Consider the following 18,284-nt stretch of genomic DNA (forward strand, 5'->3'; position numbering starts at 1 on the left):
AGATGCAGTTTCCTGGTACTCCAAAATTGTTTTTCCCCCTCTCTCCTTCTTTACTATATCATAAAAGGACAATATGCTTTTTTAAGGAGAGAATGATTCATTTATCCTAACCGCCTTTGTTGCCCTGGATTCAACTCACCCTGATTTTGACAAGCCCCTGGTATACTCTTAACACTTCTAGACGCTCTTGACAAATGCCTGGGAAAGGTTTTTGTCCAGGTCAAGCATGTCTGGTTTGTAGCTAGACATTTTCACTTGAAATAGAACCGAAGAAAACAACCTGAGGTCATGGGGCCAAATATGTAGGAGTAGAAGTGTAACCCGAGTTTTAAGTAGTCACTCATTCAATTATTCAACAGGGACTAAACTGTTGCTAAAAACCAAAGAATAACAAAGACAGAAGAGCCGGGCGTTGGTGGTGCACGCCTTTAATCCCAGCACTCGGGAGGCAGAGGCAGGCGGATCTCTGTGAGTTCGAGGCCAGGCTGGACCGACAGCCTCCAAAACAGAGAAACCCTGTCTCGTTAAAAAAAAAAAAACAAAGACAGAAGAAAGGGCTACTCTGAAGAAGTTAAGAGTTCAGTGGGCGGGCTGGAGAGATGGCTCAGAGGTTAAGAGCACACTGACTTCTTTTCCAGAGGTCCTGAGTTCAATTCCCAGTAACTACATGGTGGCTCACAACTATCTGTAATGAGATCTGGTACCCTCTTCTGATATTCAGGCAGAACACTGTATACACAATAAATAAATAAATAAATCTTTTTAAAAAAGAGTTCAGTGGGCAAAGTACAATCCATTCAGAGTCAAAAGGCTGAGTGAAGAGTCTCATGGTGCAGTTGTCCGTATTGAGAACACAGCGGGAGGCCCTTGGCAGAAAAGATAGCGTGTTCGCTCGAAAACACACAGCCATTTAAAAACTGACCCCAAATCAAATTATGGAAACCTTTTAGACCATCAGTATATCACCATAAATTAACAGTGAGATAAGTCAACACTGAAGTCTTAAAAGAAATAAAATCAGTTGTATAACTTGGAAGTAACCATATTGTTATTTGATTAGGTTGCCAGAGTTCCCTGAAAATGAAGCCAAAGTCAGGGCGGACCCTTTGGTTCTCTGCGTTGCCAGACTAAAGGCTATAGGAACTTCAGCCTGGTCAGTGGGCTATATGGCGGCTGTCTGAGCCATACCTAGAAAAACCATGGAGACCTACAAGAGAAGAAGACGGGTGGGTCACGGGACATCAATTCCCACTAGTAAAGCAGACTCAAAATACTGCTGGCTCCCCGGAGTTCCCTGTGTCTTCCATTTTAGTATTAGAGCACTTGGATCAAGGCTTCTTCAGACACAGAATGGTCCCTGGGGCTCTCTCTTTATTAAAACCTGTGTTCCAATTTTTCTCTCTCCTTCCCCCTCCTCTTTTCTTACCCCCCTCTCATACTCTCACTCTGGTTTCTTGATTGAGATAGGGTCTCTCTCAGCCTGTAACCTGGGACACCATTGATCTTGGAGCGAGTCTCCTGCCTCTACCTCTTATATGCTGAACTTGCGGGCAGGAGCCTCTACAACTTCCCTTTCAACTTATGCTTTAGTTTATGTTTTTACACTAGGGGTATTTATTTAAAAATAAGCATTATTTATAACTATGAGATTAAAAGTCTTTTCCTGGTTAAAAGAAAATCAACTTTGAGGTCACACTATATAGGAAACTCTTTTATTCATTTTTTTTCTTTCTTTCTCCCTTGGATACTAGTCTGGGACTGTAAGTTCACCCTCGGCAGAGCGGTTGCCTACTGTTTGTTCAGCAATTTGCTGGTACTGGGGTGAGAATTTGAACTCGATGACTGCGTATGGCACAGGCTCCTGTCTCCTGGTTCACAGCTTAAGCCGAGGGAAAACTCCACCACTGCTTGCCTTGACTACTGGTGGAGAAGAGCTCAGCTCATGGGCAGAATCCCACAGAGAAGCCTTTTCACAGAGATCACTTCAGACCCACTCACCTCCGGCCTGCAGTGTGGAGTCGCCTACAGTCCACAGATGCCATTCCCACACAATCCACACGGAATCTCAAACTCTGGCAGCCCATTTGGCTTTTGGAAACTCACTGTCCCTACCTTGGGTTCTCCGCCTGGCTTTGGGCATCTGTTGGTTTCTCTACAACAAATGTTTAGTTTAAACCTTGCTTTTAGTAACATTTGCCTTGGACCACTTTGCAGAATGCTAGGATTTCTACATTAGTTGTGTCTCCTGAAGTTGACGTGATGAGCTTCAAAACCTACTTTGTGTCCCCTAATACCAAACATTTGCAGTTGTCTCCCAGGAGCCACGGGGCATTAACTTTAGGTCCCTCACAATTCAAATGCCAAAATCTGAGAATACTAAGCTCCCTGGTATAAAATGACATAGAGTTTGCGTATAACATACACATATCCTTTGCCTCCTTTAAACACTCCTTATAATGCACAATACATTGTATGCTATTTTAATAGTTGTTATATTGTACTATTCAGGGAATAACAAAAGAAAAGGCTTGCATATATCCCAAACCAATTTTTCCCAAATATTTTCATCTTTAGTTGAATAAATCCATGGAAGCGGGATCAACGGTTATAGAAGGAGACTATATTTAATTTCTTCTAATGGTAAAGAAAGATATGTACTAAGACAATTTCAAGGTATTCCAGCAAAAAAAAAATACTCATTCTTTCTGGTAACCAGTGATTTTCCACTACTAATCTTGTAGACTTAGATAAGAAGTTGATTTGCTCTTTTGTTTCCGTTAGGATGACTATCTGAGTATAATATTTACACTAAAAATTAGGCGAGTGAAAGACTGCTCAGCAGCTAAGAGCATTGGCTGTTCTTTCAGAAGACACAGTTTTGATTCCCAGCACCAACACAGCAGCCCATAACCATTTGTAACTCCAGTCTCAGGAGATTTAACACTCTCTTCTGAACTCTGCAGGCACTAGGCACACATGTGGTGCACACACATACATGCAGGCAAAGCACCCATACACATAAAATAAATATTTTTTAATATTGCAAGCAGCTACATGCAGTAGCACATGTCTGTACTCCCAGGACTAAGGAGGCTGAGGTAGGAGATCTGCTAAGATTTCAAGGCCAACCTGGGCTACCTAGGGAGCTCCAGGTCTGTCAGGTGTATACAAAACTATATCTCAAAAATCAATCAATCAGTCAGTCAATAAAAACAAGCCAAACAAACACACACCAGACATTTCTCTCAAGAGAATCCTAGACCAGGAAAAGAAAAAAAGTGTGTATGTGTATTTCTTCCACCTTCAGATGGAAGACAATGTAAAAATAACATGGAATAAGGCAATAGGTTATGAATGGAGAGTTGGGACTATAGCTCAATGATAGACTATTTGTCTACCATGACCAAAGCAGAAGTTCAGTCCTCAGTGTTGCAGGGACAAAAGAAAGAAATCGTATAGTGTTTATCTACACTCATGCAGATACTCAAAGGCAAAAAGACATCAGTAGTCTGAATTTCAACTGTCCATAGCAAAACCAGCATCCTCTGCCCTCCTGGAGTGGCTATAAAGGCGTTCCCTCTAGTTGGCTATTGATTGCCCTTTGAACAAATTGGTACATTTTCTTAAGATCAAATAGTTACTTTGTGGCTTACTTTAATGTTGTCCAGTTTTTGAGACAAAATCTTTCCATACATATTATAGTTTAGGATAGCCTGGAACTTACTATGTAGCCAAGGCTGGCCTGGAAACATTGATCCTCTAGCCTCATTATCTAGAGTACCAGGATTACGAGAATGAACTATACAGTTTCTATTGTAAGTATATGTTCAGACTTCACATTGAGAGTCAAAGCCACAAATGTCAGATTCATTACTGGGAAGCATGCACTTGCTGCCTACCTGGTGCCCTATATTATGTTTTCAAGCAGAAAGGAGCCTCCATTTTACTGGCATCCCCACAGCATAAACAGATACCATGTCCCTACAGGGTTGAATGTTCTTTAGAATGCCTTGAGTCTCTCTGGGTGAGCAAGGTGGAATGTGACAGCTGGATGTTCCAGAGACAGCCCATCACTGTCACAGAGAGCAACCTCTTTTTCAATAAGTGGCTAATCCCAGACGTTTACTAAGGTCACATATCAATCTCAATACATCACCCTGTTTCAATTTCCAGCGGATGCTCCACATGGAATCAAAAGACAAGGGAGGAACGGAAGTGATTGAAAATCCTGACATCCCTCCTGTCCATATAGGGACTTATGTAGGATAAAGCCACATCACACCAAAAAACTATAACATGGCAACACACTGTAAATACAACACAAACAATACCCAGTAACAGGCAACATACTGTAAATACAACACAAACAATACCCAGTAACAGGCGCCATCCTGTAAATACAACACAAACAATACCCAGTAACAGGCGCCATCCTGTAAATACAACAACAATAATACTCAATATTATCAACCTGTGGAGAATTCATGCAAGTATTCTTTTCATCTTTCATTTACTCTATAAATTAATGAGTTTCTTTGGAGTTGGGACACTTACTCTACTCCCAGTCCAAAGGAAGAAATGTGAATATGATAATTTTTCCCATGAATAAAAAGAGAATGGTGACATTGATTAGTTTTCTTATAAATACCTGACAAGGAGTAACACAAGGGGACAGAGGTTATTGATGAATTGTGATATGGAAATGTAAACAAAAATAAACCCTTTCCTCCCCTACTTGGTTTTGGTAATGCTGTTTCATCACAGCACTAGAAAATCTAAGACATATCTCTTTCTCTCTTGAAATTCAGTCCACATAACTAATTTTCTCTTTAAGGTAGAGAAGAAAGTAGGATTTTAGGTAAAATTTCAACATGAATCTTCATACTATATAGATATTAAAATGTAGTTGGATTTTTTTGTTGTTGTTATTGTTTTTGTTGTTGTTTTTCGAGACAGGATTTCTCTGTGGCTTTGGAGGCTGTCCTGGAACGAGCTCTTGTAGACTGGTCTCAAACTCACAGATATCCGCCTGCCTCTGCCTCCCCAGTGCTGGGATTAGAGGCATGCCCCACCACCACCAGGCCTGTAGTTGGATTTTTAAAAAGGAACATGAGTCGTGAAAGTTGACAAAGCATTTCCCTATGTAACTTAAGCTCTTAGACGAATATAGATGTTGGCACATATATCTGTTGAGAGTTACAATTTCATTGACAACTAAAGAATTTATAGAAAACATCAAAATATATCAAAGGGTCTAATTATGCAGTATTAAATCAAATATTATACAAAGAAATTGTTTACTATTATCTGCAACTGGTCCCAGATCCTTAACACTCACCACTGAGAGCTACATAAAACTCATCAAAATTAAATTTATAAACGATTTGTGAAACTAAAACCGCAATACTCTCCAATAAGCAGCAGAATGGTTACAGAATGTGCCAACGAAGTTAAATCTTCTATTGAATGAAAGACAGCATGAAGCGAATTTTCTAAGCGTTTCAAATGAGATATCATTTGGGTCATAGGAAACATTGCTAAATGAATCCTCAAATCTGGATTCTTTATACACTTTGTTTTCCACCTGGGTCCATGGCGTAGATGCAAAGAGTTCCCTACAAGACTATGTTTTTCGTCCGCTATTCTTAGGAAACGTCTCTACCCCCCCCCCTTGGGAAAGTAGTTAACATCTTTTGTGGAGGAGCACTCGTTTATTATTTAAGTAACGTGGAAAAACGAAGGATCTTCACCATCACAGCGTCCAGTCCAGGACAAACAGAAACTGCTCCAAGCACTTCTATTTTGTTTCTAAAACAAACCTACAAAAAAGAGCACTGCGGGAGGGAATAAGCTCAGGGAACAATCTAAAAAGGTTTTCAAAGATCACCAGTTCTTTAAGACTAAAATAGACCTAGGCCACCAGACAGTCCACTAATAAACTTTGCTGATTCTTCTAATTATATTTTCCTTGGAATTGAAGAGTCATAGGCATACCACTGTAACATTTTATTTGAACCTAATTTCTTTGTCAAATTTGAGAATGTCGCCTTTGTTACAACAGGCACAGAGCACAGGATGGGATCTTCTCCTTGCACCTGTAAGGTGGGAGCAAAGGTATGCGGATCATGGGAGCCGGTGTTTCTCCTGCACTAAGGCTGTGAGCAAAGGCACAGATGAACACAGCAGCAGGCTCTCGGCCTTGCTCTGCCATGCCTCAGTGGCTTGGCCCAGCCTGTCATGTGACTGCTAACCCGTTTACCATCCACCTCGTAAAGATAGTCTGCTTCTGGTGCACAAGTCCTCCTACTTCAAATGGAAAAATTAAAAAGCAAGTGTTGTGGTTGCTTCTTTAAAACTTATTACTGTTATTGCAGTTATTATCCTTTGCTTTTTTGAAATAAGGTCTCTCTAGGCAACCCAGGCTTATCTGGAATTGATAACCCTCCTGTCTCCACTTTCAGAACACCGGACTTAGAGAATGCTGCACCACCACACTCAGGGTTCCATTTATTTCTCATGTCTCTTTTGCTTAGTCCAGCATCTACATATTTCAATGACTCAACCACTGAATGGGGGAAAAGAAATACAAAGGAAAGGAAAGGGCATGGCAGCTCCTGGGTATGGTGAAGGAGAAAGCTTTTTATAGATATGTAGGAGAGCATAGCCAGAGGCAGGGACACCTGAAAGAGTCCAGAGTGGACATGACCCTGAGCCATGTGATGACAAGTGAGGGGTAGGGTTTGTACCAGCCAAGAGGCCCAAAAGAGAGTAGAGGAAAAAGACCAGATAACTAAAATGGTTGACTACATAGGGAAGGGCAGCTTGGGGGAGGACTGCCCAGCCCCTGGGATGGAGAAATTTAGTGTAGGAGAAGGGGTCTGTCATCCAGGAGGACCCTGTAACAGGTAAGGTTTAAGCAATGCAGGGAGAACTTAGTGGCTGATGTCAGCTTTGACGTGATAAAAGACACCTCAGCCATTTGACCCACAACCTTCACTTGTCAAACTAAGACTCAGTGTTAGGGAAAATAAGTGAGAATATTTGAAAATAATCAAACATGGGTCATGAAAGTTGCAGTTCTACAGAGAATTTACTTCTGCATATTGTAGTTGGAATTACAGGTCTTTGTGTCTTATTTAATGACTTAGGTGTGCATTAAGTGACTTTAATTCATCCAAGTATTTATCTCACGGGAATGTCATAAAAACTGGCAGATGTTTTTGTTTTGTTTCAACATTTGCATTATTTGATAATGTCCTGCCTGCAGACTCCTACTCACCCCTGCCCAAATGATGGGCAGACAAACCAGCAGTAAGCTCCAAGTGATGAGTCTCTCATCCTACAAACACACAGGAACACTCGTTTCTAGCATGTCACAAGGAAGAGTACTTCAGGGAAGGGCAATGTTTCAGGAATAGTCCATCTGGCCCAGTGGCAGCTGAATTCTCTGTACTTTTTTACTAAACATAAGAGAATTCTCTCTGCTTAAATAAATAACTAGTGCTAGTTACTAAAATAAAAACCGTCTCAAGTGCCTTTGCCTGAAAACTCCAGAATTACGTCTGAATGAAATTTAATAGCAGGCCTGAAAAGCATACTTGCATTTCTTCTTCCAGTTTCCTTTATTGGCACATCATGATTGTTCTCTGGGGCATGCTGGCCCAGCTTAGCCCCAGACCTTCTTTTGTCCCAGGTAAAAAACTTGCCCATGGGTTCCCCTTAAGATATTAGACAGTATGTCTTTGCCCCTTCCTTCCTTGTCTCATATTTTGAAAAGAATCTTTGCGTTAAGTGGTGTGACACTGAAGAGCCTTCAGAAGATAACCATGTCTCTTGGCTGTGCCCATATTGCTACATCAGACTACCTCCGCCCCTTCCCATGTAAAGCAACAGTTGGAGCGAGAGTTCAAATGTCATCCACAGCAGAGTTTCAGAGAGTCTCTTTTCCGCATTGTGACTGCACAGGCCAAGTGTGCGCTTGTGGATGTTGGTTTGAAAGTTTCTAGTTACATGTCTTAGACCAAGACCCCTGAATGTTCCAGTCTTAAATTTCCTTGTAGGTTAACAGGGAATAAGATGACAGCTTCCAGGGGTGTTACAAAAGTGACAGGCCCTCAGGGCAATTAAAACAGTGTTTACTCCAGAAATGTCACATATGGCAACTGTTTTTTACATATAAGTCAGTCACTTCCCAAGTCCTGTTGCACACCAGCGCCTTTGATTGATTTTTGGTTTTTGGTTTTGCTTTTGCCATTCATTTGCCTCTGGCTAATAGCTCTTTGACCCTGCTGAAATAGAATATTGCAGTTTCCTCGAGCTTCACTTAGCTTTGTTTTGTTTTTGTTTTTCTAGCCCATTAACCCCTATCTTAAGAGGTAAGAAGGAGGAGAAAGAGGAACACAAAACTTACTCTCTGCACTGTATGAGTAGCTGTGATTCCCAACTTATGAATAATTGCTCTATCCATTACATTAATAGATTATAATGTAATGTCACATTATGTTATATAATATTATAACATTATTGAAAAGAACTAGTGAAAATTTTAATTTGTTCAAATACCTCACAAGAACAAGAGGTTGGGCCAGCAAGCAATACAGCTCAGCAAGTAAAGGTGCTTGCTGCTAAACATGAGTTCAATTCCCACATGGTGAAAGGAGAGAACGAAGTCTTAAAAGCTACCTTTTACCTCACAAGTTCCATTATTGTTTTTTAAAGAGCACTAGATGGTGTTTCCTGGCGTTTCCACTGAGTCTCAGAGCAAGCCAGGCCCTCGGCAAACTGGATGCAGCCCTGGAGGTGGCTCTTTTATTGCCCCCACTTAGCAGAGAAGGAAAGTGAAGCTCACAGGGATTAACCCCATTAGTCATCCAGGAAGCAATAAAACTTTGGGCTTCAAACTCAGAGCAAACGATCTTTACAATTATTCCTGAAAGCCTCACTGGGCCTGAAATTTTCCTTTAAAATTTTTTGAGAGACTTCCGGTAAGTGAGTGATCGAGAGGCTACCTCTGTCTGATGTGATAAAAGAGAAAAAAATAATAAGGAAACATGTTTTTACACTGTTCAGTGAAGAAGAGCTTTGGAAACTCACACAGGGGATGACAGAAACCTGTGGTGAAAAACATTGACAACTGCAGCAAAAAGAAGCAAACCCTGTCAGACAGCTCCAGGCAGGCTCCCGGGTAGGGGAGGGAGCAGGAGCCTCCTCCCAGAGGTGAAGAGACAGGCAGTCCTGGCCTCAGGACAAGCCACAGCTTCGCAAACCCCAAACCAGTTGTGGGTTTTGGTTAAACAGTGTTTCCTCCTGCAGAAGGATCCGTAGTGGGGAGGAATAGAGAAGGCCTGAGATATCCGTTCTGCCCCTCCATGTGACTCAGGGCAGCGGCCAGGCACACCCTAAAAAAGAACCTATCATTTAAAACTTAGCTACCTTAAGGGCCTGACAACAAGGAATAACCACAAGCCTGGGAGCTTTAACTTAACCTTCGATAGCCCAAAATGAGAAATCCTCTAGGAATTAAAAATGGAGGGAGACGGGGTAGAAACTGAGAGAAAAAGTGCAGGTAGCAGGAGGCTTGCCTCAGGCAGTGACGTGGGGTGGGGCAAAGGTAGTCCTCATATAGCTGTGGGGAAAGGAAGTGTCTCATTAACTGAGGGCAGCAGGTTAACCAATCTACACGCACCTATCTCCCTCCAATGCTGTGGAGTCCAAGAACTGTAAAACTCTGGGACATTCCTCCAGTAGAATGACATTCTTCTCACATTCATTCTGGAGACACACCCTAACTAGGGGTTCGTGATCTGAGCAGTCCTGGAAGACAGAACTGGCCCCGCCCACATAGTGAAAAGCTAAGTATGCCTGTAAGAGGGAAAGAAGGGACACTATCGAAATGAAGGTGGGTCTGCTTGACATAAGGCCCTTGTCGGATACAAATTCAATACGAGGAAGGCATAAGTTTACACTCCGCTGTCCCAAGGACCATGCAGACAATTCTCTGCTATGCAGCTGAGGATAGACAGACGAGTACAAGTTTACTAGCACCCACAGTGGGCTTTGAAAACACATCAGCTATGCTGGTTTGGATCAGACATAGCTCCCATAGGTTCACTCGGTCCCTAGTTGGGAGTGTTATTATTTGTGCAGGATCTAGGGAGGCTAAGTACATCAGTGGAGGCAGTCGCTACAGCTCATACATAGCCTTGTCCCACATCCGGTTTGCTTTCTCTGCTCTGTGCTTCAGTTAATCCAGACATTCTGCCTTACCTGGTGCTAAAGGTTAATTTCGACCTCTTTTAGTGAGCCCGGACAACAGGTATAACCATTTTGGCTATGTCTGTCAGGATGCCTCAGGAAGGAATAGCACTGAATCAACAGACCCATGAGGAACATGCTTCATCTACCAACACATGTAAACACTGACCAATCCACTCAGGGTCTGGGTAGACCAGACAAGCAGTGGCAAATTGCCCTCTCCCCAAGCTGAGCTGGCCACGTCACACCTCCAGACATCAGAACTCTAGGTCCTAAGGCCTTTGGATTTGGTTGGTCCTGCCTAGCAGTCCCCACGGTTTTCAGGTCTTAGGTTTCACACTGAATTACATCACCCACTGTAATAGTTCTCTGGGTTAATGAAGGAAGATAATTGGCTTCCTGGCTTCCAACTATGTTTGGCTAACTCTCACAATAAACCTCAGCTTCATCTATAAGCATTCTATTGACTGTCTTGAAAATCATGACTTGTTCAACTGGCAATCTTTCAAAACCCCCTAGTTGGTTGTAATGTGACTTCAGATTTGAGAATATACAATTCGAACATATTCAATTTAATTGACAGTTTCCTAATTTCTTCACAGAAGTTTAAAATGAAGAGGGAACTGAGTGCTAACAGAATCTAAATCTTCTAGATAGGTAAAATGCAAAATACTTTCACATACCTGTTATAATTTCACATCTAAATACATGCTATTGAAATTAGCTATAATTTCTAGGTGATCAAAATTGCAATAAATGCAAAGAAATCAACTGACAACCATAGCAATTGGGTGACCATTTATGGAACAAGTGTTAGACCATAATATACGATGTGAAATAAATCCATTAGAATTCCTATCCATTAGATAGGAAGTAAAATGTATACAATTTGTTTACCAATTAAAGGTCAGGGGCAAGTCTCTAATCAGCATTCAACCCTGTGACTACAGTTTAAAAAAACTGAAGCAGAATATTTAAATATTTATATATTAATTTGAATGATAATTTGTCACTATATTATTTCATATATGTGTAGAGTAAAAAATATTTTTCAAAACGAAAAATATTTCCAAGTGACCTTTTATAGGCAATGAAAAATTGACTTACCTCTTCTCTGTGGTTTTTAATTGGCATACAAAGGATACTCTGTGTTCTGTAGCCTGTAATTTGGTCAACTTCGGCATTGAACCGAGGATCCTAGGAAGGAAAGAGAAATCCAATTTATTGACCTACCTGTACAAAGATTGATTTGATTTTTTTCTCATGCATTAGATTAGAGAAATCCAACCTTTGACTTTCCTTGTTACTATCTAGTAATGATTTTACTATTGTGACAGATATCAAATCATGTAAGCCCATAATATTTGACAAAGATAAATGTAAGGGCCGTTCTGGGTTTTCAGTGTTTACAAAAACTAAGCGTCCCATTCCAAACCAAGACTTTAACAACTGCTCCAAACTAAATGGCTTACAAATATTTAGAGAGTTTTGTGGTTGAGGGAAAAGCAGCTTCTTTGATCTCTGACAAGATTGTCTGTCCCCATCTGTCTACAGTCTGCTATGTCACTCACAGAAAGGCAGCTCTTCCAAAACCTTTCCAACACGTGATGTAATTTCCAGTCTAAGGATCACTCTATACAGTCACAGTACCCTGTCAGGATAAACCAAAAAATGGAAATTATGGGGAAATGGAAAAGAAAAGAGGGCCCTCATCCCCGAGTCTGGCTAAAGCCTCTCGCTAGCTGAACCGAAACCTCCAATTCTAGCACAAACAACACTTTCCATAAGAGCTGTTGGCATAGACTTAATACTCATTTTATAAACAGCTATCTTATGCTAAAGCATCAATGGCCTAGGCCTGAATGTATATAATTGTTGACCCAGAAATCTGTCAGCTTTGTTTCCACTAAATCTTCCTGCATCTCTGCAGATGCAGAAAGGAGGAACCATTCAGTGGCCTCATTGAGGTTTCTTAACAGCTCTTTAAAGATAGTAACTTCAAACCCCACCCCAGTCTGTATGTGACTGTTTAACACCCAGTGAGTCCTCCTCTTTGAGTGCTCCCCACCCACACTCCTGGGCATGTCTTACTTTCTTCTGAGCATCTTTCTTTCTCTTAACCTTAATGCTTAAGCTCATACACCAATAGCTTTCTTAAACCTTGACTCTGCTTCATAAACTGGCTAAGTCTAAAATTCCTGTCTGCATCAAAGTCATGAACCCTTGTTTGGTTTTAAAGTGTAGTGGAGGTCTTCAGGCTGCTGATGTTGCCAGCCGGAAGGTGTGTCTCCTCCCTCTGCCCTCCAACCGGCTGGCACTTCCACAGTGGGTGTAAGTAAGGATTTTGTTAGCTCTTGAATCTCTTTGCTCTTTAAAATTTTTTTAATTGTATGTGCAAGTGTGTACGCACATGAAAGCAGGTGCCCAAGGAGGCCCAGAAGGTACCAGATGCCATGAAGCTAGAGTTAGGGAAGTTGTTAGAGTTAGGGACATTGTGTACTCTCTGACGTGGGTGACAAGCTGAACTCGAGTCCTGTTTATATGCAGCTGCTGCCAAGCCATCTCTGTTGGAGGTGCTAAGGACACCCAGGAGAGCCTGAATAAAAGGATATCAAATATTCATTGGGGACACTCACGAATAACCAACAAGGTAGAGAACCACCTTGGTATCCTGCCCTGGGGTGGCTAGAAGCTGTGATCACATCTCCAACCACCACACAAGAGAGGTCGACACTGCTCCCTCTTACTTTAAAAGAAGTTACAAGAAGTGCCACCTCTAACATCAGGCCATATAGCTCAAGGTCATGGGCAGGGCCAATTCCCACTACACATCTCTCTAGCCCTCTAGTTTATTTTTTTAAAACACAGGGATACACATCTAAGAACTACCAAGGATAGACAGACAGACAGATGGATGCGCAAACATTCTAAATGTGGGTTAAATAAGATGAAGAGATAGTTTTCCATTATTCTTTAAATGAGCAAGATATATAACTGGGCCATATTTATATTCTCTAATTCTGTGAGTTCTTTTAAATCTCTCTCTTTTTCATTCATTGCTTCATTCTTAATACTTGGTAGTCATTAATAATCAGGAGCATTATAATAAATGATACTATCATTGTGAGATGTGGTCATTTTTACCTTTTTAATCTTCAAACAAAGTTTGATCATTAGGACTGCAATTTGAGAAAATGAAGTCAGAAATAAGCCTAGACGGAAGGGTGAGAACGGAACGAGCACTCCAGGGCATACAGACCCCAGTAAGGTCTGTGCGCCACCTAATAATAGTATTCTTGCTCCAAAAGCTGCATTTGGAATTCCCCTCAGGAATATGGAATATTCACTCAGGAAAGCCCTCCTCTTTCAAAGGTCATTTCTATTTTTTTCTTCAAATTGGTCTGAAGCAAAGCCGAAGCTGTGAGGGAAGTAGGTAATTACACCAGATTCTATCAAACGGGGTCAGAAATGAGGCCAGTTTTCTCAAGAGAGGAGAACTGAAGTTGGCTTTAAAGATAACTTCAAAGGAAAAGATACATCAGTATAAATATTTTACATTATAAGTGTCACTGCATTCTTGTGGGGTATTTTTTCCTGCAAATATGTACTGGGTTTTACTCAGACACACAGGTGGTGTTAGCTAAATGTTTCTAGTAAAATAATTCTTATCTTTGCAAACCTAGACATTTTTATCTTCAGATTTCATTGTATCTAAGAAAAGTGGAAAGAATATTGATAGTGATGGGTTGAAGAAATAAAAATTAACTATTAGTGGATCATTGTATATAATATTAAATCAGTCCTTAAAAATGAAAATGTACCTTTTGTAATAATCTTTTTTTGTTTGTTTGTTTTTTGTTTTTACGAGACAGGGTTTCTCTGTATTGTTTTGGAGGCTATCGGTCCAGCCTGGCCTCAAACTCACAGAGATCCACCTGCCTCTGCCTCCCGAGTGCTGGGATTAAAGGCGTGCGCCACCACCGCCCGGCTGTAATAATCTTTTAATGAATGTTGTAATTACAAGTTCAGTTTATAAAGAAGAAGATTTAATTCACCTACTTAATCAAGGTAGTAGAATTTATATCTACACACCAAAATCACAACATAACCACATGAGAGAAAGATAGTGGGACTTCTATGATGACCTCATATCCTTGTGCTGGGGTAATCAAGTGCCAGAGAGGGCCCACAGCTTTCTCCCTTTCCCCATTCCTCATCCTGTGTTGTTGAAGGAGTTCTGATAGGTCTTAACAAAGAAACTCAGAGTCAGACATTGGGGCTAACGCTGAAGACCAGAGAAGCAAAGCAGTCAGTTACTAGAGAGCTCTCACCTCTACCAATGTTCAGACCAAAGGGGCGATCCCATCCTCAGATTGTACTCCAAACTGAATCTTTCTCCACAAAACCTCAGACTACACTGAGCTCCTGTCTCCTCTTGCCTTATATTCCTCTCTAGTGCTTGGATTAAAGGTGTGGGATCCCAAGTGCTGAGGTCACCTTTGTGTGAGCTCTGTTTCTCCTTTAGATTAGATAAATTTCGCGTAGTTTATGGAAGCCTTGAATTAACAGAGATCTGTCTGCCTCTGTCTCCCAAGTGCTGGGATGAAAGGGGTGTACCACCACTTCAGGTCTCTAAGGCTAGCTAGTGTGGCGAGCTTTGCACTCTGATCTTCAGGAAAGCTTCACTTGTTAGATCATAAACAAAATATCACCACACTATGTTCCCTTCAGTTTAGCCATTACAGAGTTTTAAGAGGGGTATAATGTTTTACTGGGTGCTGTGGATCATGTGATAAATGACTGAACCTGACAAAGTTACAGGGACTCTTGACTGCAGTCATGCAATAAGTGTGTGTTGCTGGAATCCCCTTTGAGGTTGGTGTTGGGAGACAGGGCATCCTGGTGGGACTGTCACTTTGTACCTCCAGGGTAGTTTTAGAATTAAACATGATTGTAAACACTCACCTCACACAGAATTGAGAATTAGTTGCTATTTGGAAAAGCAAACAAAGTCTCAAAATTAGACATCTCTGGGTTCTCTTGCCAAAAGAGCCTAGCTTCAGTGTACCCATGGGAAAAAAATTTAAAATAATTGCCCTGTAGCCTTCAACTATATCTAAATAAGAAAGATAAACACAGTGATGAACTATATTAGCTTAGAGGGAGACATGACAACTCTGTGTAAAATGTGATCCTGGTCCTGAATTACATCCTGATGGGAAAGAAAAATAACTGTACCAGGGTTATTTAACAGGATAACTGAAAATTTTGAACATGGACTGTAAGATGTTTTGTACACATTAGGTAACAGCATTCATTGTACCGCTGTCAATGGTTCTGAATTTGATCATTTTATTGTATGAAGAAGAATGTTCTTATTGAAAAGCACGAAATGAAGGCCCAGCGGGATGGCTCAGTGAGTAAGGGTTCTTGCCACTCACCCTGGAAACTTGAGTTCAATCCATGGGATTCACATGGGGAAACCAACTCCCAAAAGGTGTAAGTTGTTCCCTGACTTCTACACATGTGACGTCACAAGCACACACATACACACCAATAAAAAATCAAAACCATGATAAAATATTTAGTAAAAGTATGTCTCCAACTTATCTAATTAAAAAAAACAAGCATGGGGGGGGAGGAAAGAGGAACACGATGAAGCAAATCCATGAATTCAAAGTGAAAATAACAGAAAACAAAAACACAAAAGAATTGCCAAGGCAGGCTCATTTTCTCCCAGAACGGCATTTTAAAGATAATGCCTAAAATTAGAGCATGAACATGAACGAGCACAGACACAGCAGTTCCCAGACTGTGTTCCCTGGGGGCACACAACACCGCAAGAGCTCATGATTTATCTAAACTGCAGCATCTGCTGGTGCTCCTTCCTGTTCTAATATTTATTTTGGAAATAACTGTACTCATTAGGAATTCGCCAGAGAGATTCCGTACTCCTTTAAGAAGGGATCTGCACAAGTCCTTCAGTGGACAGTGAGGACGGCAGAGTGAGATGAACTGCTTTGTTCCTCTGCAAAAGAATGGGAGAGAAGGTGAAGGAGAGGAAGGAGGGCAGTTACATGGGCACAGCTATGTCAGTGGTGGTGTGAAGCCGCCTGACCTCACCTGTTCTCTCCAGAGATCCTCGACCACATGGAGCTGAGGTCTGCATTTGAGTCACTTCAGGAAAGAGGCAGGAGTCTTAATAATACAAAGTCGTACAACACAACAGCAATCACAGGGAGGGGTTATAAAACTTTATTAGAAAAGGCACCAGTCGCCGGGCATTGGTGGCGCACGCCTTTAATCCCTGCACTCGGGAGGCAGAGGCAGGCGGATCTCTGTGAGTTCGAGGCCAGGCTGGACCAACAGCCTCCAAAACAGAGAAACCCTGTCTCGTAAAACAAAAAAAAAAACAAAAAAACAAAAAAACAAAAAAAAAAAACAAGAAAAGGCACCAGTCTTAGGTGGTCTTGTGCAGGTATTGGATATTTTGTTATTATGATAATGTATCTTATTAAGTCAACGTCTTACACACACTAACATTTCCTTACCTTCTTACTGGCAAACATTTTGATCTTTGTCTCACTATTAATAAATGCAATGCCACATGAAGAAAGTTTCCCCAACTAGGAAGTCCTAAGACTCAACATCAGTCAGTGTTTAAACAGCTCCTGCCAGTTAATCCTCTCCTTGGTACTCGTGGTCTAACAGAACCGTTGGGCTAAACTGATGATATTAACTTATACTTGAAATATGGCAATGTGTTAGCTTATCAGTTTTAACTGTATTTTCAGATTTGTGTTGTTTTATATAATCATCTGTGATACATTTTTAAATAGTGAATCTAATGTTGTTAATTTCTCACAACTAAAGTATCCATGAAGGTTTACAAATTGCTCTCAGCTTCAGTATAAGCACTACTATATTCCCCGGCCCCCTCTTGGATTTCTGCTACATTATAGCCTTTTACTAGTTCATGGCTAAAGAAGCCAAACTTGGGAAGCATCTGAACATACAGTCATATTCTGACCACTTTCACAAAAGACTCTGAGACAGTGTTTTTATTATTCAAATTATCCTTGAAGCTGAGAGAAGACTTTTCCATTAGATAAATGACTTCCAGGGCTAATACCCATATAAATTAGAACATAGATGAGCTCTACAGCCATGATGGAATTAATGGACATGAAAGTCCACAAGGCCACCATAAATAATGATGTAGGGTACCAAGGGTGACGAGAAGGAGAACTCCAAGGCTAAGAGACTACCTTTAGGATTAGTGCAAATGAGAGGAACTGGCTGTCCTAGACCACAGCCTAAGTTAAACCACTTTAACTACAGAGCAAAAACCACATCGTCCAACTTTAAAACATGGTAAGCAGATTACATAAAAAGCAGGTGAGTGATGCTGGAGACACACAGGACAAATGACAATTTGACAACTTTCTTAGCAAAGAGTGTTTGTGGTCTTAGTATTCTTGGGACTATAGGACCACTGAAACGTATAAACCCCCGCTGTCACCTACAACAGGAAGAGAAAGGACATGCAAATTTGGCAGGAATAGAAGATAAGGTTCTTGGTTCTTGGAGCCAGCTACAGTGTGAGGTTACTAAAGCACTCAGAGATGTTGAGGGCAGCTCCATGAAGATCATTAAGTTTTTCAAAGAGCATCAAAATGAAAAAGAATGTATGTACAACAGGTTCTGGGAAGAAAAATATCTTAGGAGTTACACCACCTGAACTATCATGATACATCGCTGTCCTGATATTCCTCAGTGTCATTATTGACCTAACCCTTTCCAAAACTCCAATCATTCTGATTCCTTTTGTCCATCACTGTCTCCCACCAGCTGCCAAGTGCTAGGAACTCCACTCCTCTCTTCCAGTCTTTCCATTGGTTCAGAGTCCCGCTTGGTCACTTATAGACTGCTAAAATAATCTATCCTTGCAGCCTCTAGATTTTCTGTCTAATAGCGCAATCTAAGACATACTCACTGGTCAAAACTTCTTCAATTCATCTTTTTGTTTC

At 41.1% G+C, this 18,284-nt stretch overlaps 1 protein-coding gene across 2 annotated transcripts in view; it reads right to left on the reverse strand.

Annotated features, from left to right (window-relative positions):
* The window catches only part of Pde5a (phosphodiesterase 5A), a 130,013-nt gene that overhangs the window by 91,930 nt on the left and 19,799 nt on the right, over window positions 1-18,284 (reverse strand). For both annotated transcript variants that reach the window (XM_040751923.1, XM_040751924.1), the window contains exon 3: window positions 11,362-11,451. In XM_040751923.1, coding sequence (XP_040607857.1) covers window positions 11,362-11,451 — 90 coding nt within the window. The remainder of the gene's footprint in view (window positions 1-11,361; window positions 11,452-18,284) is intronic.

This window comes from Mesocricetus auratus, unplaced genomic scaffold, assembly GCF_017639785.1.
Source record: "Mesocricetus auratus isolate SY011 unplaced genomic scaffold, BCM_Maur_2.0 Super-Scaffold_100009, whole genome shotgun sequence".
NCBI lineage: Eukaryota > Metazoa > Chordata > Mammalia > Rodentia > Cricetidae > Mesocricetus > Mesocricetus auratus.